General features: G+C 42.8%; 3 protein-coding genes and 2 long non-coding RNA genes across 12 annotated transcripts in view; 2 read left to right on the top strand and 3 right to left on the bottom strand.

Moving 5' to 3' along the window:
• Positions 1–1,513: 1,513 nt before the first annotated feature.
• LOC118418520 (carbonic anhydrase 2-like) lies at positions 1,514–5,977 on the bottom strand. Its single transcript, XM_035824497.1, has 7 exons — positions 5,572–5,977; positions 4,543–4,664; positions 3,760–3,852; positions 3,531–3,593; positions 2,951–3,005; positions 2,203–2,309; positions 1,514–1,756 (listed from the first exon to the last, which is right to left on the bottom strand). The coding sequence occupies exons 1-7, from the start codon at positions 5,813–5,815 to the stop codon at positions 1,532–1,534; spliced, it is 909 nt and encodes a 302-aa protein (XP_035680390.1). The 5' UTR covers positions 5,816–5,977; the 3' UTR covers positions 1,514–1,531.
• A 242-nt stretch (positions 5,978–6,219) lies between these two features.
• Positions 6,220–10,317, top strand: LOC118418560. The gene is made up of 3 exons (XR_004831467.1): positions 6,220–6,457; positions 8,178–8,295; positions 9,989–10,317. It is a non-coding gene; the product is annotated as an uncharacterized LOC118418560 (long non-coding RNA).
• On the bottom strand, positions 6,634–16,958 carry LOC118418521 (carbonic anhydrase 1-like). Of its 3 annotated transcripts, none has more exons than XM_035824499.1 (9): positions 12,278–12,568; positions 11,521–11,711; positions 10,852–11,049; positions 10,324–10,442; positions 9,910–10,002; positions 9,597–9,659; positions 9,308–9,359; positions 8,167–8,273; positions 6,634–7,576 (listed from the first exon to the last, which is right to left on the bottom strand). In XM_035824499.1, exons 2-9 carry the CDS (start codon positions 11,669–11,671, stop codon positions 7,463–7,465), a joined length of 897 nt encoding a protein of 298 aa, XP_035680392.1. In that variant the 5' UTR covers positions 11,672–11,711; positions 12,278–12,568; the 3' UTR covers positions 6,634–7,462. The 3 variants fall into 3 exon arrangements, with proteins under 3 accessions (XP_035680392.1, XP_035680391.1, XP_035680393.1); XM_035824498.1 differs by having other exon boundaries at positions 11,521–11,701; positions 12,278–12,567; XM_035824500.1 differs by lacking the exons at positions 11,521–11,711; positions 12,278–12,568 and adding an exon at positions 16,747–16,958.
• On the top strand, positions 11,645–12,655 carry LOC118418561. Its single transcript, XR_004831468.1, has 2 exons — positions 11,645–11,782; positions 12,264–12,655. It is a non-coding gene; the product is annotated as an uncharacterized LOC118418561 (long non-coding RNA).
• A 1,130-nt stretch (positions 16,959–18,088) lies between the features above and the next one.
• The window catches only part of LOC118418518 (carbonic anhydrase 2-like), a 16,916-nt gene continuing 7,829 nt past the window's right edge, over positions 18,089–27,175 (bottom strand). Inside the window, exons 1-10 of one of the 6 annotated variants that reach the window (XM_035824492.1) lie at positions 26,031–26,133; positions 25,371–25,516; positions 25,035–25,125; positions 23,610–23,807; positions 23,346–23,467; positions 22,871–22,963; positions 22,452–22,514; positions 19,831–19,882; positions 19,214–19,320; positions 18,089–18,689 (exon numbers count right to left, since the gene is read on the bottom strand). In XM_035824492.1, the coding sequence (XP_035680385.1) occupies positions 18,579–18,689; positions 19,214–19,320; positions 19,831–19,882; positions 22,452–22,514; positions 22,871–22,963; positions 23,346–23,467; positions 23,610–23,807; positions 25,035–25,125; positions 25,371–25,397 (864 nt within the window). In that variant the 5' untranslated portion in view covers positions 25,398–25,516; positions 26,031–26,133 and the 3' untranslated portion in view covers positions 18,089–18,578. Of the gene's footprint in view, positions 18,690–19,213; positions 19,321–19,830; positions 19,883–22,451; positions 22,515–22,870; positions 22,964–23,345; positions 23,468–23,609; positions 23,808–25,034; positions 25,126–25,370; positions 25,517–25,710; positions 25,764–26,030; positions 26,134–27,175 lie in introns of those variants that run through there. The other 5 variants (XM_035824493.1, XM_035824489.1, XM_035824488.1 and 2 more) reach the window with 5 other exon arrangements.

Genomic DNA, 27,175 nt, shown 5'->3' with positions numbered 1-27,175 from the left:
GTATGTAGCCTTGCATTACCCTATGTTGCCTGCATTTTCGTAATCTCCAAACAGATCCTACGGTGCCTATATGTAGCATCAAAGCTAGCCAATACAGGGACTATAGCCGAACAAAGGGACATATACCCTCCTCTGCCAGTTTTGATACTATCTTATCGGCTGTCGTAGCATCTGCTTGGAGATTGGTATTTTAGTGCTACACTCATGCACGCACTACACAGTATTACTGCAGTGCGCGCCTGAGTGTAAGTCTGAAAAAGCCTGCCCATTACAAGGTACACTTGTGGTTAGTGCTGTTGGCTTAGAATCTAAAGGCTCCGGGCTCGAATCCATGGCAGGCCCCGGTCTCGTGTCCTTGGGAAAGGCGCCTTACACCTATTTCCTCACTTGACTCTGGTGAAAATGAATACCTAGGTGTGGTTAAGACGTCCTCTAGGTCTCAGATGAGAGGTATTTCTTCAAAGCCATAGGTCCCGGTCCGTGTTCCAAGAAAGCCATGTACACGTACCGTACGTAAAAGGACACGTGTCTCCAAATGGATAGGGTTCCATCCTTCTCTCCAAGCAGAGGCTAGGCTTCAGCTGTTTTTGACGTTTTTAGGCGCTTTCGATTTTGTACCGTTTTGTGAGTGTTTCACATTTAACAGAAAGTCCGATAAAAACGCCGAAAAAATAACCGTAAAGAAACAACCGGAGCCTAACTTCTGCTTGGAGAGTATTCCATCCCTAGCCTGGGTACCATCCGGATAGTGGTTCGCTCCAATAGCTATGTTCGCTTCTGCTATCCGACGGAAACACAGAGAAGCGACTGTATATAGTGTGTAATGAATGTCAGAGCTAGAAGCGACTGTATATAGCATATATAATGAACGCCGGAGCGAACTACTTTCCGGATGGTACCTAGGCACATAGGCTATTCCACCCCTATATGTGGGGGTCAAACCTAACAGTCAGGTCTCTGGATTGACATCCTGAAAGGTGTTATGACAATCCTTCCACAGATGTGGTAAATCTCAATATATGAATAACCGTGGCAGTTAAGCCATTCCGCCTTGCTCACACTTCAAGGAAAGATACACTACAAACCACACATTGATCAGGCAGATTGACATGTATAGCCATTTTATTTCATACTGCGGATAGCCATCTACGACAACATATGTAATATGCGATTCAGTTGTTCACACTAAAACATGCAAGCAACGGGAAAACGACAACATATGTAATATCCTTACATTTGTTCACACTAAAACATGCAAGCAACGGGAAAATGTTTGAGTAGAGATACGACAACATATGTAATATGCGATTCAGGTGTTCACACTAAAACATGCAAGCAACGGGAAAACGTTTGGGTGAATCCAAAGCACGGGCACAATTATGTCAGCAGCTTAGAGTATATCTTTTGTGACATGTTGCTGAACTTTAGGGACAAAAGATAAATCGTTGGAAAAGATATTGTCTTGTGTAATAGTATGTATAGTTAGGTCACCAAAACCCGCACGGTGGCGTTGCACATCAGCACATATGACTCAGAGTGACATATTACTCAGAGTGTAAGTCACGGCACCTAGGCCCACCACTACAGCGCCCCAAGCCCAAGCCGGGACCGCCACCATCATAGCGCCGGCGGCTGAACGCCCACCGAAAGAAGCCCTGATCACCCTGTCTCGAAGAGGCACCGGAGGTCGGAAGTTGTTGTACATCTGGGAAACTCCGTTAGGAGTCTCCCATAGCAGGGTCCTCAGAATGGCAATCTGACACAATGAAAAAATCAGGTGCCTTTAATGTGAGAGGGGACACCGCATCAAAGTAGCCTGCCCATCCGGATAGTAGTTCGCTCACATGTTCGCTTCTGGAAACACAGAGAAGCGACTAGTACTGTATATAGTGTGTAATAAATGTCTGAGCTAGAAGCGACTGTGTAAAGTATATAATGAACGCCGGAGCGAACTACTTTCCGGATGGCACCCAGGCTAGCATCAAAGAGGATATTCACCAGAAATTCACATTAATAAATAAAAATACAAATTCACAAAATCAAGAGCTATTTCACGTGCGTCATACGTGATTACATGTTCTTCTATATAACCGTCAAAATGTGTTCCTCACTTTCTCTATACGGAAGAACGTTAGGTATCAGATTGTCAAAATTGGTGGCTGCTAGACTTTCTACTAAAACTATCGACTTCGATACATGTACCTGTTCCACAGAAACCTCAAGAGGCTCCTTCATGACGATCCAGGTGACGCTTTCGTACAGAGGAGGCGTGGTCAGGGACCCGAGGTAAGTCCAGTAGTTTTCGGAATCTGTGAACAACACAGAACATTGGGCACTGTGGCTCCAATCTTTACTCTTTACTTACACGGAGGTATTGTTAGTGTGTCTCTTCCGTGATGCGAGTAATGCATTGTGGCAGCATGTAAGGCAGAAGTGGTGTAGTATGGCTCGGGTCCAAGGGTGTTGTATAGTATTTAAGAGTCAGGATAACTCATAGCTTCACTCAAACTGTAATGTCAGATAGTTTTTTTAGATAGTAATTACCCAGTGTAATACCCACGTAGAGCTTGCAACAATGACGTTCAAATACATTGTTTCAGTCTCTTGTAGTTTCGTGTAGCGTTGTAGCGAATGAGCTGTGATCAGGATTGTTTTTTTTCAATTTATTTTACAGCAGCGCCATTAGTATAGGTTCAGCTCATTCAAACCCCTTTGAGAAGTATTTCAATATTGCATATCATGAGACAAGACTGAGTCAAGAATACCGTCTAAGTTACAAATTCTGTTGCGCAATGTTTCCCACATTTCCTGCCATATAACGAGGAAAAATGTTAGAAGCAAACAAGTCAAACATATCAAACGTACCGTTATTGTTTGTCTCCAAAAGTTCAAGCAAAATATCAAATAATCTATAAGGCGCATGTTATGCAGGCTAAGGAGTAGCATCTACCTGGCGGCATCAACAAGCCTGGATTGAACTCGAAGTCGATGTTCACTTTGGCGCCCTGACAAAGGAACATGAAAACGTTATTTATGGTCGGAACATCCGGTACATATAGAATACAACACGGTGTGTTCCGTATCACCGGATCGTCCGAATATCCAGCCTATCGTTGATTGGCCGGACTCCCTTCGGGGCCGTAGGAACTCTCCGCCGCTTGGGTCAACTATATATGGCACTCCTTGGAAATTTTACGCTGTTAACGTTGGACATCCTGTAAAACTAATACCTAGTGCCATAGTTGACCCTGTCGGCGGAGAGCTCCTACAACCCCGAACTTCGGAAGGGAGCCCGCCCAATCCACGGTACCAGGTTGCACAAATCTGCAACAAAGGACTTATTTTTCCGCATGGTAACTTAATATAAAGGATGTTGAGTATGTGGAGGAACAAAACTAGATCTATAATTTGGATAGTTAAGGAAAACGTACAAAAAAGATGTATCATTACTGTTATATTTGGCTTTTGTGTTAAATGAACGAGGTTTCATGTTTGCAAATCCACTGAAAGTCAAAGGGGGGGATTCTCACCTTGGCGGGAATTTTCGAGAACAAGTCTTGGATCTTCCCGAAGCCTGGGTGCTCCTTTCCTCTCTGCATACATGTTTGCGGAAATGACGTATTTGAATTAGTTTGAATGATTTTAAATCGTCTTTGAAATCAAATTTCCACTACATTTACGTAAAAATGGCCTTTTATGAAACACCTATGCATTCTCTAATATCTACTGTGTCAATAGGTGGGATAAATTAGCAAAGACCTTAAAGAAGACAGCGATCACAGCCAGTCCGTCAGGCTTGTCCACAGCATCCTTGAAATCATCGTACTTAGTGTTCCAGTGCACCAGATGAAGCTGGAAATGATGTTATCAAGAATGTATTACTTCCAGCAACAAATGTACATGTATGTCTTACAAATCGGATGAAAATAGTCACCCACGTTGAACCAGTGGTATATAAATAGTTACGCCAAAAAGCAGTTAATCAACATTATCAAGCAACTGGACATGCTTTTGGAAACGGTTATACGTCTCAGGTAGCATCCACAACCTTTCGCCAGTGACATTTGCAAAAGTAACGTTATATCTAACCTTCATCGAAGTATATCAATCATTGTTCTGGATATAGATGTCTGTATCACTACAGGTGATGGGTTTAATTGCAGTATAATGACTGCCAGTTGCGCATTTTTTTTGACTGGAATATATGTCCCATTCCAACATTTCCTGAAATTTAAACGGCTCAAGAAACCGAGGCTAGGGTGTTCTTATCACTAAAGGGTTATACTCCCTTCCCATACACATATTTTGCTTCAGAATTATTTCCTGGAAGAGGCGGTCTCTCTACCTGCGCAACATCGAATCAGTGACAACCAAACTAAACTAGTCTATGCGTCCTTACAAGTAACGTTGCATACACCACATTTGTACCTCTAATAGTAATAGTTTTATTGCACAACAATTGTACGGGGTACAAATTATGGCATCTACATATACAACTACAGTTCTATAACTTAACGCTTATCTAATAGTTGACATACCGACCTCTGCGGGGTAGGAGACTCCGTCCACGGTGTGTTCAGACCCCGTGGTCTTCAGATAAGCCCCCCAGTGGGCGTGGAACTGGGCAAATTGGTAAGTGCTGTCCAAAGGACCACCACTGAGCTCTATATTGGGGAAATATGTCGTTTCTTTATTCAGGATATCTTTAACGAAAAAAAGTCTGAGCAAATTCGTCATATGTGTTGACGATATACGTTGTTGACAAAATACCGTGATTGTGTGAGCACGCAGTCCATACTCGACTTGTACATAATCGCAAGAAAACCAGAAGAATGAACAGATATAATCATATAGTTCTGGCATACTGCACATGTGTGTGTCTTCGGTTTGACGCAACTCGAGGACAACATACAAACTGACCAATGTTTGGATGGCTTAGATGAAACTGGATTGTGCAGGTTGCAGAAGACCAAATGAGACTCAAATTGGCTATATACTTTTCCTACAAAGCGACCTAGACACATTTGGTATTAGATTCCATTCTACCAGCACCCCACCCACCCGCGTGCGGCACGGCGTGTTCAATACCTGCGGTCGTTGACCTTTGAATTCCGCCGCCGAACCCATTACGAACATAGTTCTGTAATTCGAAATGGGTTCTAGTCTAACGTTCAATTTTGTACTAAAATGCTACCACTCCATAATTTTTTTTGTTTTGTTCAAATCTATATGGAACAAAATGACCGATGTCTTATGTACAGGCCTACGAATTTGCTGAATTTTCTACTTTTATTTGTTTTCAGAAGAAGAGAAAGAAGGACTGGAAGGAATTGTGAAAGTAAACATAAGAAGAAATGGGCGTTGAAAAAAGAACGCCTTGGCCGGGATCGAACCGCTGGCTTTTGATTCAAATGACTCCACCGACTGAGCTTTTTCGTGGATGTTAAACGTTACTAACGCAAGCATCTTTGTACTTCCTGTCAATAAGCCATTTTTGCACTATTTTCAGAAAGAACCCATCAATAGAAATGTCAGGTACCAGACAAACAAAATTCATATAACTTTTCTCACCACATCCTGCCCCATTCGAGGTGACTTGGAAGGAGATTCCGGTGTTAACGATGCTCTGACAACAGCTGTCGCTGAAGCGAATAGTCAGAGGATCGGCTGCCAACTTCGGGTCGAACTTGGTTTTGTTTGTGTTGATGTCGACGGGCGACTGGCGCTTTCCCTTGGCTACGGGATATTCCTCATGCCATGCGCTAGGCCCTGCACCAGATAGGTAGATGTTGCCCCTCTTCTTCGACGACGACATTTTGACAGTCAGCACCTATTTCTAAGATTCTCTATGGGCAGGAGATAATCTAGTTTGATACCGTGAGGCGTATACTGATCGCTCAATTCACGGAAACCCCCGTAAGGTTGGGTGAAAATCTAAAAAGTGTCCAGTGCAAGGCGTTCGAGAATTCTTTGTTTCTTTCTGTCGTCACAACGACAGCTTCCGAACGTTATGGAGCGTTTGTCGACACTGCTTCCAGTGTCATAGAAACTTTCTTTATTTCTTCAGGTTGACTATATATTGTTACGACATGAAATTCTTAAAAATATCCAGTCGAACCGCAGAGCTCTATGCGCGTCCGTTCTGCGCAGCCTTCTCTTCGACAGGTCGTGCGCCTGATCGCGGTTTGTCCTGGTCCCTTAGTCTTACCGACTCTTACGTCCTCCGACTTTTCAGGAAAGCTTTGTTGTAACGTTGTCTTTTGTTTATCATGCGTTCGGTTTGTGCATAACGTTATATTGTTTCAAGTTGTCTTCCATGGCAGTCGGGTGTGCACATTGTTCCATGCACTCTCCTATTCTCTTCTTCAGCAGCCTAGTAGAAGCCTGGCTGAGGTTTCCACTTTGAGGGCGTGGGTCCCCAACCAGTTATCAGAGAATCGGCTTTGCCTAAATACTAGTAGGTGATTCCCTGATTGGCTAACAATGTCTATAAGCTGCAGGCAATGCTCTGCATAGAAGAACGGGCATGCAGAACACAATAGGTTTGCGTTTGTGCCATAGCTACATTTTCACTATCGTATCATAATATTCAGTTGCATTTGCATTGTTCGCACCAAAATATCACCAAATGCATTTCCCGGGTGGTTCGATAAGGTTTAATCACGACAGCTTTACAGGCAGTCACATTGATTTCGCATTGCAGATGGTCATATTACAGAGTCTGTACGTATTTCAGAAACTTGTAGTTCAAAACTACAACTCCACTCTGTCTGGTCGCATGTCTTTATATCTTGATTTCTTTTGTCAATTTTTATGGACATAAATAGCACGCAGAGATTTTATACCAAACCCGTGGATAGATGTAACGTTATCTGTCTGTAAGTACAGTGTGCATTTGTCTTGTTATCTATTAATACATCACATATTACATCTTAAGCATCGACGTTACTCGTATTTCTCATTCGTGCTCCGAGCCCGACACATAAATCTTGCAAGATTAGGCTAGTAAAAAAACAAACTTTGTAGTAAATAGAACGTAATTTGGAAAATATATTGCATATATACATGATGCAGAGTCATATACTGTACTGGAATGTGTAAATTCATTCCTTTTCCCTTTTGTAGAAAATTAAAATATCCAGAGCACAGTTTGATTACTTGGCATTTAGCGGCTTGAAGGTGTAACGTTATAGACTTTACAGGTAATTAATTTGTCAACCATCTTTGAAAGCATTCTTTACAGATACACAAAATGATAAGAACCACAAGTGAGAAAAAACACAAAAAATGTATAAATGAAACTTGAAGTGAAACCGAAAAGGCGTCCTTTCTAAAGAAATTCTCAAAGTGTTAGCACCAGCGTTTGGTCCGAATCATGGATAAAGCTAGAATGGCGCCTATGCCGATGGCCAGGGCACCCAAGACCACGGCCGGGATCATGTCCTCAATAGTAGTTTCTTCGCTAAAACGAAGCCCTGACCAGTCTGCCTTGCAGAGGCTGTGGTGGTCGGTAGTTGTTGCACATCTGGCCCTCTCCGCTAGGAGTCTCCCATAGTAGACTTCTCAGTGCAGCCAGCTATTAAACACAAGGGAAAAGGCAATATTTACTCAACTTGATGACCAACAGAACTCATAGCTTTTACCCCTTGCTCTTGCACCCGTCCCTAATTTTGACAGACCGAAAAAACTTAAGTTTCAAACTTGGCTTGAAAGGTATGTTACTAGGTTCAGAAGAGCATCCCCAATGTATACTGTATAGGCCACACGCGAGGCTCTGCGTAGAAATGTGGCTAGTAATTTCACAGATGAACCAAACCAACAAGACATGAAAACAAGCTTGTTGTGTGGTTACAGTTTTTTAAGTATTAATGTTGCAAGATTTCATGAGTCTAAAAATGTATTGTGCTTTGTATGATTTGCGATTTATAAGATCATTGGGCAATGACCCTTACTGTTTAGCCTGGTACCATCCGGGAAGTAGTTCGCTCCGGCGTTCATTATATACTATATACAGTCACTTCTAGCTCTGACATTCATTATACACTATATACAGTCGCTTCTCTGCTGGCAGAAGCGAATATAGGAAGAGCAAACAATTATCCGGGTGGTACCCAGGCTACTTGAGACTGAACAGACTTCAACAAACATAAGACCATGTTACTGTACCTGTTCCGCAGAGACCTCCACAGGGTCCTTCATGACGATCCAGGTGACACTTTCAAACAGAGGAGGCGTGGTCAGGGACCCGAGGTACGTCCAGTAGTCACGCCCAGCTGTTAACAACACAAAACACAAGTGAGTCCTTCTTGTCATTCTCATCTTTGTTAGCGTATTGTTATTACCACGATGCATTTGATAAGGTACGCGTAGTTTTTCATTAGCCTGGGTGTGTATGATAAAAGTCGGAGCGAGAAGCGACTACATATAGTTTATAATCATCATCATCATCATCATCATCGGTCGACGTGATCACACATGTTCGCACATGTTTACACACGACGGGGTGATACCGCCCCTTACGGGGTGACATACCCTTTCGCTGGCTAATTACAAGACGGGGATGCGCCAGGTCTCCCGTCCTTTTAATACACGCCGTTAGTTTATAATACACGCCGGGGCGAACTACTATCCCGATGGTACCCGGGCTAGTTTATATTATCATTGCATCTCAATATATTCAATCTTTTGTAAAAGACATGGGTGTAACATAGTCACGTAACGGCTCCATTCTCCTACGCCGACAATCACACATGGTTTCGAATCTAGGGCGTTTTTTTTTTACTTTGGGGGCGTCTTGGTTATGAATGCTAATGAGCTTGACTTATTTGGCACAAGCCAATCAGCTTTACCCAAAGAAAACATTTAGGCATTGACAGCTGGTTAGTAGCCACGTCCCCCAAAGTAAAAAAACATCGCCTGATAAACAACAGTCGCACCCGAAACGAACGATTGACATTTGGCTGCGGGCTCGGCTTAATCTCCAAGCAGAGGTTCGGCTCTGGGTGTTTTAGGCGTGTTGTCGGGCTTTTCTTCATGTCCAAATAAGGAAAACGGTACAAAGTTAAATAAACAAAAAAAAACGACCAAAGCGCTTAAAATAACGTAACAAAAGCTCTGCTCGGAGAGTAGGTTCGGCTCTGCGTGGGAGAACGAAAGGTTTTTGTTCAAACATTCCAACGCGCAGTTAACGAGGGCAATTGTAAGAAAAAATATCACTGTTGTTTCTCTTAGAAACCGTAAGATGTGATGTATTGTGAAGCGTAGTTTAAGACTTGGGAAAGGGTAAACACTGTAGGGGCACATTTACCTGGCAGTAGACATGCCGGGTCGAACTTGAACTTAATGTCCACCTTGTCCGTCTGTCAAGAAAGCATTAATATATTGTAATGGTGAAAAAGCACTAGATCTAAACACAAAAATTGGAATAATTCCCATGATACATTAAAGTCATATTACTCATAAGTCATACACATATTCGCAGCTGATGTATTTTTCTCTGAAAACCTCAGCCCAGTTTAGCAGAGCCTTTCCAGCGTATATCTCATTAGTATATAGGCCGCAGACTATTCTCTGCGTAGGAAAATGGGTTGGTTTACCTTACGGGGAACTTTGGAGAACAAGTCGGAGACTGACTTGAATCCTGCATGCTCCTTCCCCTCCTGTATAAATGTTGCCGATAACAAAAACCTGTCATTTCAATGATTCAATGAAAGTTCTGTAATTGGAATATGATACCAGAGTTTTAAAAAATGGACTAACAAATGAGAATGTTTTTTGTAAAGGTTTCAAAATGGAACATGCTTCATATAATCTATGTTACATCACGTTTGTACAAATCTGTGTGAGCGTTAAAGATAAAAAATGTAACATTTTGTACACACTACGCAACGGACTGACCACCTTACTGACCGTAAAGAATATACCAATTACGGCCAGACCATCAGACTTGTCCACGGCCTCCGTAACATCCTTGTACTTTGTGTTCCAGTGAACCAAATGAAGCTGGAAAAGATCATCACTTAAAACTGGGAATTGGATTCAAGAAACGGAATCTCTGACAAATCTTGGAAAGTCAAATAATTGCTTTATCTAAGCGTGAAAGGTAGAGCTGTGTCGGAAAACGCCGCTGTGAAAATTCAACTATTCGACAATCGGCACACCAACCTTCTCACAACAAGGGGCAATATATCGACAATTAGAGGACTGAGAGATTCACTCGAAAATTCCTGTGTGTCCATATTTTTAGTTGGCGTATTGAATTGAATTCTTCATTACTCTATTGTGTCGTCATGTAGCAGTGACATGCTTGTCTTGTATACCGACCTCTGCAGGGTAGGTGACTCCGTCCACGGTGTGTTCTGACCCTTCGTTCCCGCCATGACCCCAGTGAGCATGGAACTGCACAAGTTTGTAAGTGTTGTCTAAAGGACCGCCGCTGATCTCTGTGGGCAAAATATAAGGACCGACGATCAGCGAAAGGACTGGCGTCCGAGCAATTGAACAACAACGCTGATATTCAGCGAGCACTCAATGAATCATGATCGCACCCGAATCTCATTCCCCTATGCGGAGCTTCGCCTGCGGTCTATACAATACACCTTGGGGAGGCTCTGCTAAACTGGGCTGCCTAAGGCTTCCACTTTTGTGGGAGTGGCTTCTAACCAACTAATCAGAGATGTGCCTCGATATTTTCTTCAGGTAAAGTCGATTCTCTGATTGGCTGACAGCTGGTTAGAGGCCGCACCCACAAACGTGGAAACTTCAGCCCGGTTTCAGGAGAGCCTGCACAAGGTATATTGTAAAGACCGCGGGTTACGCTCTGCGTAGTCGAGTGTAATGCAAAGTACTCACCAGTTCCTGTCCCATCAACGGCGACTTGGAAGGATGCTCCGGTGTTGGTGACACTCTGACAACAGTTGTTGCTGTAGATGATGTTCAGCGGGTTGTCTGACAAAGTCCGGTCGAACTCGACTTTGTCTGTGACGATGTCGATGGGTGACTGGCGCTGTCCCTTGGCTACCGGATACTGCTCATGCCATGTGCTCGGACCTAAGGTGTATACAGCATGGTGAAAATATTAACAACATGGTAAAAAACGGACCAAAATTCTTAGATTTTAGACAGACAGGTACTAATCTAGAACGACACTGTGCAATGTCTGATCGCGCAGTTCACAAGACTCATTGATTAGCGACTAATCTGTAAAAGCCCCAGTGGTATGGTCAAGGCACACGCCACAGCGCACGACCGACGCGAACATTGTATAATAGTAGACTAATCCTGACTGTCCATGTTAATAACTTAATTAGTTACCAGTTCTACCAATGGTAGTTAGCGGTACAACCAATGAGAGCGTGGCTGCATGTCCGTCAGATATAAATATATTCAGGTATTTTTTTTTGCATTCCTATGTTCTGACAGAGGTGGGCGGCCGGGGCTACTAAGGTGCTCTTAAACATATTTTCCACAGTGAAGCTCTTTCACAGACTTTCAGACTCCGGAAATCTGTGTGCTGCTCACCTCGGCCACAGTAGTTCCACTCTGCACAACGCCGGGAGACATTCTCAGTCTCTACTTTCACTTTGGTCTGGCGTTCTCGGCCAGAGTAATTCCACTCTGCACAATGCCGGCGCCGGGAAACAATCTCGCGTTTGTCACGACTTGTCAGCATTTTTGGAGACTCCTAGTTCGATCTGCAAGCCTAGAGAGGGCTAACATTACTTCAATCGTAAGGAAGAGACAGTTCTGTCGAGTCTACCAAGGAGGTTAATTAAGGACCTCCGTGAGTCTTCACACTTCCTACACCCCTACCCTAACAATTAGCCCTCTAACAGAGAATCAGAACGCATGTGCGGCAACAGGAATATAGGTAATATGTCAAAGTTGAAGTCTCGACCATTGTTTCGATTTGCATAACAATCTAGACTTTACGGGGACCTTTGACATAATACCCGGTGGGAATTCCTTTCGCGACACATGCATTCTGGTCTCTGTGAGAGGATCTAACTTCAGTCAAACTATGCTCCTGGTACTGCTCCAGGAAGCCCGAATAAAAAAAAAATATTGGTAGACCGTTAAACGCAATACCTTCGGGCTTTGTATATATGTGGTACAAACGTCACGAATTCCACATATTCCACTGCAATCATCATTGTTATCGTCATCCTATGGCCCGCTAGAATGTCTAGATTGAGAGATGATACTATACTTGCCATCAGGACATCAGACTACAAAACAGGTCAAACTCAGGTCACTTGCTACAGGAACACTGTCTCACCGATGTACGCGCGGACACCGTAGACCCTCACCACGTCGAAATGCCGTCTGTTGTCAGCATATGGAAGCAGATGTCGGGATCACACTTGTCAGACAGATGAAGGAGAGTCTAGAGAAGGTCTATAAACCACACAAACACATCTATGGGGTTTACGTAAGGGAATTATACTAAAGATTCACACGGAAGCTTCAATTTCAACACGAAAGAGCGGGAAACCCTTCAGGTAACCTTTGCCCTATGACGCACCATGACGTAGCACATAGTGACACAGGGGCGTCCGGGGAGACGAATCCTGACGTCATGCCTAACAAGGGGAGTGTTCATAGGTGTAGGGCGGGGGCTGAGAGTTGAGGAAGGATTCCAAAACAAATGATGGAAAGAAAAATACATGTATGAATATAGTTTGTATATGTGTTGTCCTTGTGTGTGTGTCACCGTGGGTATAACAAACTTTATGACTTTTAAGTTATAAAGTTCATCTGTGTGCTTAATATACACTACAGCACATCGACCATCCCTCAACCAAGACGGGGACCGATACAGACTACCGGACCTGTTGCTGACGTCACGCTTCCGCACAGGTCTCATGACATTGACTTTACGCCAGTTCAGCTTGACAGGGATCAGAGGACTGATCGAAAATTTTGTGAGGGCTTTGATAGGTGTTAACATTTGGATAACGTTATAGCGTACAAAATAATATACCATTAGATTCATGCCCTCACACAAGCGGCACCAATTATTTAACCTATTTGGTAAAGATCTAGAAATGCTGTTAATTTGATTCTGCTCTTTTTTTAGCCTGTGACAATATACGATGTTTGCATGCTTGCGTTATCTCTTGACTTGTTTATGACTATTTGACTAAGGTAAAGAAATACCGTGGATTTGTCAAATTTACTGCTTTTCTTCGCCAGGGGAAATTAAATGCGCTCTCTATTGCTTCCCTTTTGTTACCATTATGTAACATAGGGATACTAAAGTAAAGACCTATTTGATATGTATGCCGACCGCAACCGCTCGTGGTCAATACAAAGTCATTTCGACAGCTACAGTGCACCATTTGACTTATCAGATGTAGCGGTCGGGCCTGTTCAATCAGCGTATTTGGTGGTGGTTTTTGCTCGTTTTTCTGGAGGCCCGCGATATTTACAGATATTGGCTAAGAAGGAGACGTGTATATGTAGAAATTACAGACCTCCACAAAAACACCACTAAATACGCTCAAAACATGCCCGCCTGCTATATGTACCATGTGACGGCATGCAGAATATGCCAGGGATGGGGGCTGTGTGAGCCAAGCATTATTATTGTTGCCGTAACCTACATGTAACCTTACCACCCTGTCATGGCGGACAGTTCGGCACAGATTTGTCATCATGATCAGATGGCATTGTGAGGAGACTAGTGTCAAAGTGATGGGTCCGTTTGCAGCTGCTCGGGCTATTTTCACCTCTGCGTGATTCCCAATAACGCATTCTTCTACGCAGAGCTTTGCCAATACAATATACCTTAGAGATGATCTGCTAAGGCTAGCATCACCTTCCAAATGAAACCGGGGCCCGGCCGGGCTGTTTGTGGAAACGAAACGAAAAATAAAAATGTATTGGTAGAAATATACACACATAATGCCCTCGGCTATTCCCTTTGCGTCTTGTGTAGTTTGGTGTCTTGCATTGATATCATGCTTTCTTTTCCGAAAACTGTCCGGCCGGGCCCTGGTTTGGAAATGGGACGTAGGCCTTAGGCTAAGGTCACATTTCCAAAACGGGGCCCGGCCGGGCAGCTTTCGGAAGCGAAAAGACTGATATAAAATGCATCAAAATACACAAAATGTGAAAATAAGATTCAAGGGCATGATATGTGCATATTTCTAGGTATACATATTAATTGTTTGTTTCTAAAAACATCCCGGCCGGACCCCGGTTTGGAAATGTGACCTAAGCCTTATCTGGGCTGAGGCTTTCACTTTTGTGGGCGTGACCTCTAAACCGGCCAGTTGTTAGTCGATCGCCAATAGGAAAATCGCCTATATGTTGGGTAAAGCCGATTCTCTGATTGGCTGACAGCTGCTTGGAGGCCACGCCCACAAAACCTCAGCCTGGTGTAGCAGAGCCTCTCTGGCGAAGCTCTGCTTAATAATTATAACAACTATCATACATCTCATATCATATCGACTGCACCACCAGGTATACAGTTTTGTACGAAGGTGTTATTTTTGATAGTATCATAATCTAAGATACCAATGTAAGTTAATAAGAAGAACACCAGACCTTCTTTACTTCAACATGTCTTGGACGTGTCGAGGCGTATGTATATGTCTCATTTGTATTGCAAAAATAGCATCGCCTGGAAGAATCAGACACTTGAAATACCTCGAAAAGTATCATTGAAGACGTCAAGCGTAGAGAAATGCTGCAAAGGGTAATTATTTTTAGACGTTGGATACTCCTCGCTAAATATTGCAACTGCAACCGATAAATATCCGGGATGGTCTGTCTGAACATCTGAATTTATTATCCCTTGCTGCATGTTAGCCCTCGGTCAAGTCTATATATGTGTATGTACGTATGTATGTCTCTGCGTAAACGCATTCCATTGCTGTCTAAGCTCCTATATTCTAAAGAGGTTTGTAGAAAATGGTTTTAAGTTATATCTTCATATAAAGTGTTATATATATAAGAGCAGGTATGTAGATAGGTTGGTAGTCGGTAGAATGCAGGACTGTAAATGTATGCATAGGATCATAAAATGCCGTCTGTGATAATTCATTCTACGAACCTATACTATATGTTTTACATCGGTTGACCTGTCTCAGCAATGCTCGTAATAACGCTCACCATTCGAAGCATCGTGATTGTTTCGACGTAGTTTTCACTGATTGTCTCCAATACTATTTGGATATAATCACAAACCGTTCTATGTGGACACATTAACGAGAAATACAATACCCCTGTATCCTTAATATTTCTGGGCAACACAAATTTCCGGATCATGAGAAGTATATTGCACTGTCTCAACAACCCATTGTATGTATGTGATGTACGTTCTAAATATGAAATTAGCATTTATTACATTGTTATTGTGCCTGATAGTTCGATCCTAAAGCCCTGCCCATCTCCGTCAAAACGTATAAATGCAGAATAAAAACTTTAAAAAATGCAACCACTCTCGATCTCTCATTGACATTGGTCCAACCGCTCATTGCCATGCCGTCATTCTCTTCTGACAGGTGAGATGAACAGCCCAGTAGGGAAACTTCCGCTAACAACGTGACATTTGTAAATCTTCACACGTAGTGCTAAATCGGGGGATCGCTACCACAGGGGGGCGTCTGAAGCCCCAATTAAGGTTTGCCCTGTCTCAGGTCATTGCTTAATGCATCACGAACAGGAGATGGATAGTGTGGTAGAGACTAGTTAAACGATCGATGCAGATGGACGTGCCTGTGTATCAATGTAACGGCATCTAGGACTGTTTGTGCAAAGTATATCATATGCATGCCCAGCTTTAAACATTGAGCGGCAATCTTTTACATACCATGTGCACTGTTTTAAAGCCCAGGTACGCTCTTTGTTCTATAGGAAGAATTTTCATATTCCTAACCACACCAAAGATGTATTTTAGTCGTATATCGATCGAAAACTTCAGCTTTACAATAGTAGAATAGGTCATAGCACAAAACAGGAGAGGCCCCATTGCTAAGGCACATTGTATCTAGTTTAATAAGTACGTATACAGGTCGCGTTTGTACAACTATCTCAGAGAGAAACGTGTTCGGTGAGTCGGTCGTGCATTGCTGACAAGCGTGGGACATTCCTCTACACCATGGCATCCATTTTGGCAACGCAATACTCTGTATTAGTTTGCAGATCTCTCGCCTTCCGGAGGCAATCGCTGTGTGCGAAATAGGATCATTGTATGCACGGAATGATTTCGCTCGCACCATGGCATGGTAAAATTCAATACGTGAGCGCAACCATAGCATTGCCATTGTTGGAAGTTAAAGCAATATTCAACACATCCCCACCATAGGCCCCGTACTGTCTGTGTTACCATCCGGCTATGCATATTGGTGAGCGCTGTTAGGGCGTCCTCAAGCAAGGTTATTTTGACCCTTTTCAATCAGATGCCGCGGTTGCTTTTCCGAGCACGACCCAATTAATTTTGCTTCGTACACAGAGTTTCCATAATTAAATCCTGTGCGGCATCATATCATATATAAGTATTTGTGGCTAATCAGCGAAATAGCCATATATCAGTCTGGTTTTATACTGGGTCATAAAAACAGTTGCCGCGTTTACGCAAACGACACTGCACTTAAAACAAACACGCTGGTCTCTTAACAGCTGGCTGCAGAAAACACGACTCGCATACGGATCATGAACGATAAATCTTACACTGGTGGTGTCTATGTAGAAAAGGAAAATACACTAACCAAGGAGGTTATATAACCTCCTTGCACTAACCATTCTGTTGGCTGTACCCCCACACTGGATTGCTGCCTGGCGCCATGACGCTGACTTTGATGCAGGTCAGTGCTGACGTTCCGGATATCAGGTGTCTGACGCTCCGGATTTCAGGTGTCTTCCGTACGCACGGAACAGAATACCGTTACCCCCGTATGTTCTAAACAGCTGTAAATGCTAACAGCTTTGATGATAATAAGGAGTGACGTGCAACCTGCCACATCTACCACCGGTGTTACAGCCACACACCAACTCGTCCGCTCGATAGAAAAGGCTGACCCAGTTTGAAGGGCAAGGGAAGTCGTGACTACAAGGGGGCGGTACCATTTCTATTCTGGGGGTCGGCAGGGTTTACAGCGAATCTAAAGATAGTCCATCAGTTCGATTTCAGCGCGTTTTCTAAGATACAGTTCCACATGATCCCGTTGAGTGGCGCTCTTCACACTGGCTCGAGGAAGTAAATTCGATGACAGAAACTGGAATCCAGGTTAACAAATTAATAACATACACAATGCAGTGGGCTGTTGAAATACGGTTCCCTTGAGTCTGATGAAAGCTCCTAGGGTTTTACACAGAATTTTTGTGAGGAATAATTTGCATCTAGTAATCTAGTTGAAAAAGGTGTGAGGCCATTAACGTGCTGTAAATAAAGCAATTGCAAGAAGAGACAAAACATTTGGAATGTTTAATACTGTCTTTTATAATCACCTGGGTAAATCGACAGTGTAACAAGGCAATTCATTTCATTTTAAAGCATTTGTGCCCAGAGCAGGTTTACAATATCATATTTGTTGCCTTATTAACATGTGTCGAGTGACTTTGATAACAATAATAACTATGATGACATCTTTTATGGATGCCATTCCCATTACACGATTTGGTTGTGGTTACACAGTTGACCAACCTTGTATGTTTTAGTACATGATGTTTAATTTCACCACTTGGTAAAACAGTATTCACCTGACACAACACCTATAACAAACCCAGTATCTTTACCTTCAACACCCTTACAAACAATGTTATCTCGCTCGGTAGACAAGAAAGATACAACAGTCACCCTAAGTGTAACGAAAGATGTCTGATATGTATGCTCAGAATATATTCACTCTCCTGTTTAGAACAATGCCGAATGTTTCTAATACTGAGGCACGATCTACACACAGTTTTTCCCGATATCTGCGAGCCTACAACCTCTCGACAACAGCTTTTTTTCATCGTCTAGATGGAACTACTATATCGCCATTACGATATCGGGAAAATTTCTCCCGAAAGGTCCGGACCATTCGTACGAATACTACGATACCTTACCGATAGCTTAGCAGGGGTCCCCAACAGGTTCGCGCACGTGTAGATGCTTCCCGACTTCGGGAAGGCTCATTAGCATATAACGCCATGTGGAAAATCGCGCTATATGTTTATGACTGCAAGCGCCATGGGTGTCCGGCCCCCTACGTTCTAGATCCCTCCCGACATCTCCACAGATATCGGTAAAAACTGCGTGTAGATTGGGCCTGAGCTAGGAACGCTAAGCAGAAAAGTTTTATGACCATTACCACATATTAATATGAACCCTGCAAGGTCGCGTTCCTGATGTAAAAAATAATCCTGTGTTTGTGCTTGGCCAGACTGATGACCAGAAAACCTAATCTCCAACCAGATCCACGGTGCCTAATGTATAGTATCAAACTTCCCGTAGGTGACCGTTTGACTCCCTTAGCCGGCTATACTCCCTGGCCAGCTTTGATACTATCTTATGGCACCGTAGGATCTGCTTGGAGATTACAGAGAACCCACACCACAGCTGGGGGCCTGTCCTGGACTCTTTCTCCTGTTTAGGTAGACCTGACCAGTCTGCCTTGCAGAGGCTGCGGAGGACGGTAGTTGTTGCACATCTGGCCTTCTCCGCTAGGGGTCTCCCATAGCAGGTTCCTCAGAGCAGCCAGCTAACACAGAAGGAGAGGGTACAGCATAAATGATTTACTTAAGTTGATGTAAATGATATGTTCTTGCGTATACTTTTGCATAATTTTGACTGACACAAAAATTCTATCAATGATGTTATGGGTTAAATTCCTACCTCTCATTACCTTGAATATCAACATTTCAAACTTCTTGCGCATTTTTTTACTCTAAAACCTCTTAGCATAACTGTTCTCCAGTTCACTGATCCCCCTCCTTCATGCCCAGTCCCCACATTGTAATATAACATTCACATTCCCAAATGCAAATATTTGACAGACATGCAGCCAATCTCTCAACAGTCAAATTGCTAATTGTCATTCTATCATTGGTTGAAATGCTAATTATGATAGAAGGTCAGAATTGGTCTTACTGCTATTCTTTATTCAATATGGCAGGGATAACTTGGCAAACAAGTGTATCCCTGAATAGCAATCTGTTGGACCAATGAGGTTGAAAAAGGAACCTCCTTGGTTGGACTTTGCCACCCTGTCAACAAAAGCTCTACCTGTTCTGCAGAGACTTCCACAGGGTCCTTCATGACGATCCAGGTGACACTTTCAAACAGAGGAGGTGTGGTCAGGGACCCGAGGTACGTCCAGTAGTCTCTGCGAGCTGTGTGCAAGACATGTCTCTGGTCAAACAAACCTTCACTGGAATCTTAAGTGCTTTATAAGACTTTCTTTCTGCATGTATCTCTGTACAGAAGCCTCATCAAAGTGAAAAAATTTCCCTCACAACTCTCATGTTATATAAGACTTTCTTTCTGCATGTATCTCTGTACAGAGTCTCATCAAAGTGAAAAAATTTCCTTCACAACTCTCATGTTCCTGTACTTCACAAGTTGGGGAGGATGCTTTTATCTTGAGGCTCGTTGAGCATCAATTTTTATTGTACAGTTAATAAGACTAGGGCTAAATTCACCAAAACTATGAAGATTTAACAATGGATGAATGAGATCTTTCATTCCTTGTTATTTTTGTAGTTGTGTGGGAGTTTGACACAGTGCTGTCTGCATGGCTTGATCTTCATGTTTTCTACTTCTGCTATATTGTAGTTTTGCTTTGGTTTGGTTTGAAACTAAGAATAAGCTGTATGTATCTATACAAGTAGGTTCATATCTACCTGGCAGAAGACAGGCTGGGTCATAGTTGAAGCTGATGTCAACCTTGTCTGCCTGTTAAAGGAACAACACAAATCTTTCAGTTATCAGGATAAGAAGGTACAGACCATGGCTTAAACTTCAAACTTCAGGTACGTATATTAAGTGGGAAAATTGAAAGGGCCAGACTCACCGTGAATAACATTTTTTATTTATTTACAATAGATAGATGTAAAAGAAAAATGTACAACAGCTGATGTTTTGGTGACTGTCACCTTCCTTAGGGAAACAAAGACTGGTTTTACTGTGTACTGCAGCTACGTGTTCTTATGACTCAGAAAATCCACTCTGACCTTGGTTAAATCAATCAAGTCCCTAATGGGAATGGACTCTGTTAAGGAGGATGTCTCCAATCCCAACATCAACGTGATGCCAAATGAGTGTGACACGCTTGCAGAGCATTTCGGTTCTGTGTGGAGTGAGGTGACCCGTGCTGTTCCAGCGCTGGCTGATGTCGAGCACAAGCTCTCGCAAAATACACTCACACCGTTCAGTATTGGGCAGGTTAAGGCCAGACTGCGCCGGCTCAATGGGAGGAAAGCCGCTGGGCCGGACCTCATTCCTTCCTGGGTACTAAAACAGTATCATGAAGAACTTGGTCCTGTTTTATGTGACGTCTTCAATTCTTGTCTCCAGAACTCCTCTTTCCCGCTGCAGTGGAAAGAGGCTGTAGTTACGGCAGTGCCTAAGAAGCCACGACCACATTTCCCATCGGAATACCGACAAATTTCGCTTGTCAGCTGCGTCGGGAAAGTGTATGAAGGGCTGCTCCGTGATGCCCTGCTACAGGACACTGCCAGAGTTCTCGCACCGTCTCAACATGGCTTCCTGTCAAGAAGGTCTACGGTTACTGCGCTAATACACACCCTCCAATCGTGGCACGAAGCGTTAAACAGTAACCCGAAGCTGGACGTTCATGCTGTGTTCGTCGACTTTTCCCGTGCTTTTGACACCATCAGTCACAGTCAATTGCTAATGTGTCTAGCCGACATGGGCATCAGGCGGTCCTTATGGATGAGCATCAGTAGCTATCTGGAAGGACGTACACAGAAGGTAAAGTGGGGCCCCTGTGTATCTAAGTCCCACGACGTCCTCGCGGGTGTTCCACAGGGTGGTATTCTGTCACCAACGCTTTTCGTCATCTGCATAAATACCTTGGATGCAAGGTTGCCAAGGCCCATTGTTCCTGTCAAATATGCGGACGATCTGACAACCTCTGAAATGCTAATGGCGTCACTTCCTGGTCAAACGCAGAAGGCACTTGACTCCATTGTTGAATGGGGGGAGGACTACACTCTCAAGGTAAACGGGAAAAAGACAATGGACATGGTAATCAGTGCAAGGAAGGAGGTAAACATTCCTGTCCCTCCTCATCCGACAATATCTGGTCACGTGATTCAGAGGACTACGTCTTTCAAACTACTTGGAGTACACATCACTGCCAACCTTACCTGGGATGAACACGTTCACTCCATGCTGACGAAGTCCCGCCCACGTGTATATTACCTTGCGGCTGCAAAGAAGGCTGGTCTCCCTACTGATGTCCTGCTCCAGATTTATCTGACATTCATTCGCCCCTCACTGGAGTATGCCAGCCCTGTGTGGGGAGGGCTACCGAAGTACCTCTCCGACATGTTGGAAAAAGTTCAGAAGCGATGTCTGAGACTGATCGGAATTCCTGCGGACTCTTTGCCTTCACTGTCCAGTAGACGTGACCTTGCTACGCTCAGTACTTTGCGCAACACACTCCAGGACAGTAGTTCTCCTCTGAACAAGTTCATTGCCCCACCTCAGCACAATTGCTATAGCCTGGTATCCAGCCGTAATATAGCTTCCGAGTCTCTTCTTTCCTCTCTGGCAATTACGAAGTAATTTGCGAAGAGGAGAGAAGAGACTCGGGAGCTATAATTACGGCTGGATACCAGGCTACAATTGCTATAACCTCCGTCGCGAAGGGCGCTACCGGGCACTGACAAAGAGTAAGACTATTAAAGAGACATGAACTCTCCTTTGTTCCTAGAGCAATGAAATTGCTCTATCAAGATGGCGACTCTGTGGCGATATGTCACTAGTACTGCGTCTGTACAGAATATACATGCAGTTACTTTTTCCTTGTAAATTTTACGTACGTTATTGTTTGCTGACAAAGTTGTGTCCACTTTTGTCTCTCCGCCACTCCTATGTTTAATCCAGTGCCAACGTCAAGGTTTTTAAACAAAATGTGATTATGCATGTTTGTAAACTGTATTGACTTTTAAGGATTTTACGGAATGTAATTCGTGGCACACTTCATGTGACAGTTATGATGTCATCTGCCATGCCAAGAACCAATAAATCTGAATCTGAATCTGAAATCACTCCAGTGATGAACTGTGATGAAGGGGATATAGACACAGCCCTAGTTGGTACCGCATTCCTCACATTGCAGCAGCGACACATACGTACAGCATAACTAGTCAATATTGCCCTGAGGAAAGTGAAAGACAGTCAACAAAACTGTTCTAACTCCTACGTTGTGAATAAAGAACTTTGTCATTCAGTCATTTACTGACCTGTTGAAGTTTTTCATGGATGTAAGACTTACCTTGCGAGGAACTTTGGCGAACAGGTCTGAGATTGGCTTGAAGCCTGCATGCTCCTTCCCCCTCTGTATGCACAAGTTGGAAAGACTCTCAGTTGAAGTAATGTTGCTGGTACTTATATCATTAGTATATTGCATCAAACGCAGCAGAAGATTGTACGGCTAAGAAGGTACAGGTTCTGCTACATTGAATAGGGAAGCACCTTCTAGAACCTACCCTATATCTACAACATATCTTTCATGTTATACACAGGAAACATTAAGGAAATGTAGTAAGCTATTTCAATTCACTGTGAAATAAAGCAAGCTATTTCAATTCACTATTTATTGTTAAGCATATTGCTGTTAAGCATTTGCCAGGACCCCCCATGAAGACCCTCACTAAGACCCGTGCCTTATCCATCAACCTGAAACATGCTTACCGAAAAGAAGACCCCGATCACGGCAAGTCCATCAGGTTTGTCCACAGCCTCACCGACATCCTTGTACTTCTGGTTCCAGTGCACCAGATGGAGCTGGAAGGAACCAACAAATTTGGAAACACAATAGATAATTAGCATCCCAAACCAATTTGCTATGATAGAACCAAGGACACCATAATAAATATGTTTGTAGTGGTATCTTCAATCTAACTATTGACTTTCTTCCTGCGTCCTAGACCCATAACCAATACAAATTTGGTGCCAAAGAGGCTACTCACCAGGAATGTCAACATTTCTAAACTTAAAATGACCTGGGTTTTGAAAGATCAGTTAAAAATTCCTTCAAGAAAAGCCTGTTTGTAAATTCCATTCAGTCTTGACTTTGATTGCTGACATTTGGAGAAGCTGTTCATGTTAACATTCATGTTTGTACTTTGTGCTAAATATGTAAAACTACAAACTTTTGTGTACCGACCTCTGCAGGGTAGGTGACTCCATCCACGGTGTGTTCTGACCCCTCATCCCCACCCAAGGGGCCCCAGTGAGCGTGGAACTGGACAAGTTTGTAAGTGCTGTCAAGAGGACCACCACTGATCTCTGAAGGGAAAACATGCCACAACCATTCACAATATTTCCTGAGAAATGAAGCACAAGGTCTCAGCTTAACATCCTATAAATTCAAGGTTAAAACTGCAAAGATACCAGTGAATAGTCAGGAAAGTAAAGTCAATCTACCCACCAGTTCCTGCCCCATCGACGACAACCTGGAAGGATGCTCCGGTGTTAGTGACGCTCTGACAACAGTTGTTACTGTAGCTGACCTTCAGCGGGTTGTCCGACAATGCCTTATCAACCTTGGCATTGCTGGTGACGATGTCTATGGGCGACTGGCGCTGTCCCTTGGCAATGGGAAACTGCTCATGCCACTTGTTTGGACCTGAAACATAGATATTGCAAATGGTCTTAGGCATCAGCTGATACTGTGAATCATGAAATGTTTGTAATGGTGTTATTTTTGCGATTTGGGCAATGAGCTGGTGACCTCTTACCCCAAATCATAAAACTGTGTATTGGTAATTTAACTGTAGAGTCGATTCCATATTACCGAGAGGGTGTTTCTTTCCTTTTGTTCTAACATTTTGGAAGTCTTTGTAACAATCTAACTGTGATAAGTAACTGTTTAGAACTATTCATAACATCTATGTAACGTTCTAAATATTTCTATAGTATTCAAACATGTTAGAAACATTTCTAACATCAAATACATTATTTCTGTTAGTTTCTAAACTGTTCCAACATAGATGCATCATTTGTGATCACATGTTCGAACATGGAAACAATATGATGGAATTGGCTCAGTGGGCTGGGAAGAGGGCAATTCACACATCCCTGGCAAGTGCAGGAAATTGTGTCTGTCTGCCACCTTCACACAAAAGACTCACCAGTGTATACTTAAGAAAATCTAAAAATACAAGCGCCAAACAAAGGACCAGGCTTAGCAGCTTTGTTTATGGGGTCAATAAAGGTTTTTATGGAGGGAAAAAATGACACAAAATGTTGGAACATGTTGGAACAATAACAAAAACACATAGATGTTTGAAAATTGTTCTAAATAAACTTTTTATAAAGAGATAATTACATCATTACTTTCCCAAATGTTCCAACAAATGTAAAAAGGTTCAAACATGTTTAAACTTTCATTTTGAAATGTTTGAACAATTTCGAACTTCAGTGACTGAAATGTTCTTTTACTCAAAATAGTTCAAACTTATTACAAATATTAGTTCAAAACCATCTCGGTGACTTGGAATTGACTCTACTACAAAATTGTTTCAACTCTGAACTTCAAACATTGCAAAAACCATATTTTTCCTCATGCTACAAAATTAAACCATCGTGAAAGTGAATGTATCTAGCTGAATTACAATGAACTGCCAAGGTTTAAAAAAAATAACCTAGTATCACATAGTATGCTGATTATACAATGAATAGAATTTGGAAAGTATCCAGTCCAGTGGTTGCAACACCTCAGAGTCAGAATGCATGACAGACACTAGTATGTTTTAGAATACTCGAAGACTTTCTTATTTCTAAGCTTAGATGTAAGGACAACCGGGTACTGATCCTTTCTTTTGCACTAACACAGAGAACCTTCATACAAAACCTTGTGGGACAGGAGATGCCACTTGCAGAAACCCAAAAGATAAACTTTCTATGAGTGCAGTGTTATTGGTGTTTGCTTGAACAACGTCACTCTAAAATTAAGAGGACACAAACAAAAAGTAGTATTAGAATTTTAATGTACAGAGCAGTATTAATAAAGCATGTTGTCTGTTCTGTTGTAATAATGACATCTAGATTAAACCCTGTGGTAAACTAAAAAGAATGCAGCAACAGTCCAAGGTAAGACATGGCATTCTCCTACATAGAGCCTTAAAAATTCTGCTACAATTCTCAACTTTATATTTTTTGCTGGCTGACCACACTGTCTTCTGCTCACCTCGGCCGTAGTAGTTCCATTCACCATCACCACAGAGTCGGGAAACACTGGGGTGAAAATATCTCGCCTGGTGTTTTAGACCTCTATGAACGCAACTCAACAGCACTCTGGCAACCCTCGTCATGTTGGAAATCTCTAACTGTAGCCTAAAGCCAAAAACGTGAGGCTTATCAACAACATGGATTTGCAAAAATATTTCAAGTGAAGTTATCAAACAGTTAACAGGAAAAAATGAAAAGCTAAAGTATCAAGTGTTGATAATGTTGCAAAGAGCAAGGCCTTGCAAAGAGCAATAATTTGTCAAGTGAGAAATGTAGTCTGCCTTGCTCAATGAACTCACCCCTGAGGCGTCGCCAAAAATTCTGACAGTAAATTCATTCTGGGAGGGAAGGCTGCCTCCAATACATAAAGACACGTTCATGCACTAACTAGCACTAATAATAACTATAGTATTAGCATAATCACGCTCACTGTCGGGCCAACCTGACGTGTAGACGTGATACCGGTAATCAGGCTCGGTCAAAAAGCGTTCTGCTGTCGATAACAAGCTCACTAACATTCTATCTAACATCACGAGCAGAAGCTACAAGTACCTAGCGAAGATCTTAGCACAATTTCACCCTGCCAATGGACTTAAATCATGCTAAACGGGTATCTTACCTGGAGCTCGAGCCTTCAACTAAAACGTGCACACTAGATAACCTTTACCCTGTGACCTCTACGGAAAGGACGTGTGTTTGTGACGTAAAATATGTTAATGAAACAGTCTGACGTCATGGCTTATCGGGAGTTGAAGGGGAAAGAATAGTCACTGTGGGATTTTTTTCCATGCAGTTTTATCTGTTTTATTTTGCCTGTCTCGTTTTCATGAATCTTTCACGGCAAACGTAGGCGTTAGAGCTCGGCGACCGTATAACCCCGTCGTTGTTTGGTTGTTGCCAGTTAGGCTAAAGCAAGGAGTTGATGATGATGCGTTTTACGAGGGTCTGCATGGGGGGTCTTGGTAACGCTTAACGGTGAATTCAGGAGGTCCGATAACGGTTAACGGTAAATTCAGGAGGTCCGGTAACGCTTAACGGTAAATTCAGAAGGAGTTACAAAACATAACACTGTTGAAAGTAACATTGATATTTTTTGACTTTGACTTTATTGACGTGCATTCCTATTCATACAACGCTAGAGTAGTTATCAATGGGGGAAAATATCCGACTAAATTATGACAAAGCAAAAGGTGCCCAGAACCCGGAGGAATGACAGGAACATTGTCCATGACATTTGTAGATTGACGGAGGTATAGTTCCCGTCCCGCCACAGAGACGGCGGCAGCAAATTTCTTATGGGGGGATTGAACTATTGTTTCAGCACATGGAGCGCCGAAAATTTTAAAATCAAGACCCTTTTAAATGCTGTTTCCTGTATTTTCGGCAAATTTTGCCGACTGAGTAAGCTAGGTTGATTTTGACATTTCCATCAAAATACACAATGATTATAGCTTTGGCCTCCAGTGCCCCCGACATATTTTACCATTTCGAGCTCAGAAGGCACGAGACGTTGCAATATAAGTGCAGGAAAATTAAAATCTGGACCGTCTGAAACGCCATTTACGGCATTTTGAAGGACAAATTTTGCTGTAAGACGAAGTTGAATTAAATGACATTTTATTAGAGAGAAAAGTTTTTTACGCCTACCCACGTCCCTAACATATTTGACCATGTCATCGTGAGCGCCAAAGGCGCCAGCCGTCGCAAGGAAGGTCAGGAGAGACCTCATTTTTTGCATTCTAGGAGTACTTTTTGCCCGAAACT

The sequence above is a fragment of the Branchiostoma floridae genome, chromosome 6, assembly GCF_000003815.2.
Source record: "Branchiostoma floridae strain S238N-H82 chromosome 6, Bfl_VNyyK, whole genome shotgun sequence".
Classification (NCBI taxonomy): domain Eukaryota; kingdom Metazoa; phylum Chordata; class Leptocardii; order Amphioxiformes; family Branchiostomatidae; genus Branchiostoma; species Branchiostoma floridae.
Note: the sequence above shows the minus strand (reverse complement) of the source record. Positions and strands in the feature narration are given on the sequence as shown.

Bases quoted from the DNA above. Each gene is read 5' to 3' on its own strand.
- LOC118418521 (XM_035824499.1), bottom strand. From the start codon at position 11,671: ATGCTGACAAGTCGTGACAAACGCGAGATTGTTTCCCGGCGCCGGCAT. The intron at 10,443-10,851 runs GTGAGTACTTTG...TTTTGCCCACAG, and splicing joins CGTTGATGGGACAGGAACTG to AGATCAGCGGCGGTCCTTTA. The intron at 8,274-9,307 runs GTAAATGTGCCC...TGTTGTTAACAG, and splicing joins CCCGGCATGTCTACTGCCAG to CTGGGCGTGACTACTGGACG.
- LOC118418520 (XM_035824497.1), bottom strand. From the start codon at position 5,815: ATGTCGTCGTCGAAGAAGAGGGGCAACATCTACCTATCTGGTGCAGGG. The intron at 3,594-3,759 runs GTCTTTGCTAAT...ACATGTATGCAG, and splicing joins TGATCGCTGTCTTCTTTAAG to AGAGGAAAGGAGCACCCAGG. The intron at 2,310-2,950 runs GTAGATGCTACT...TGTTGTTCACAG, and splicing joins AGGCTTGTTGATGCCGCCAG to ATTCCGAAAACTACTGGACT.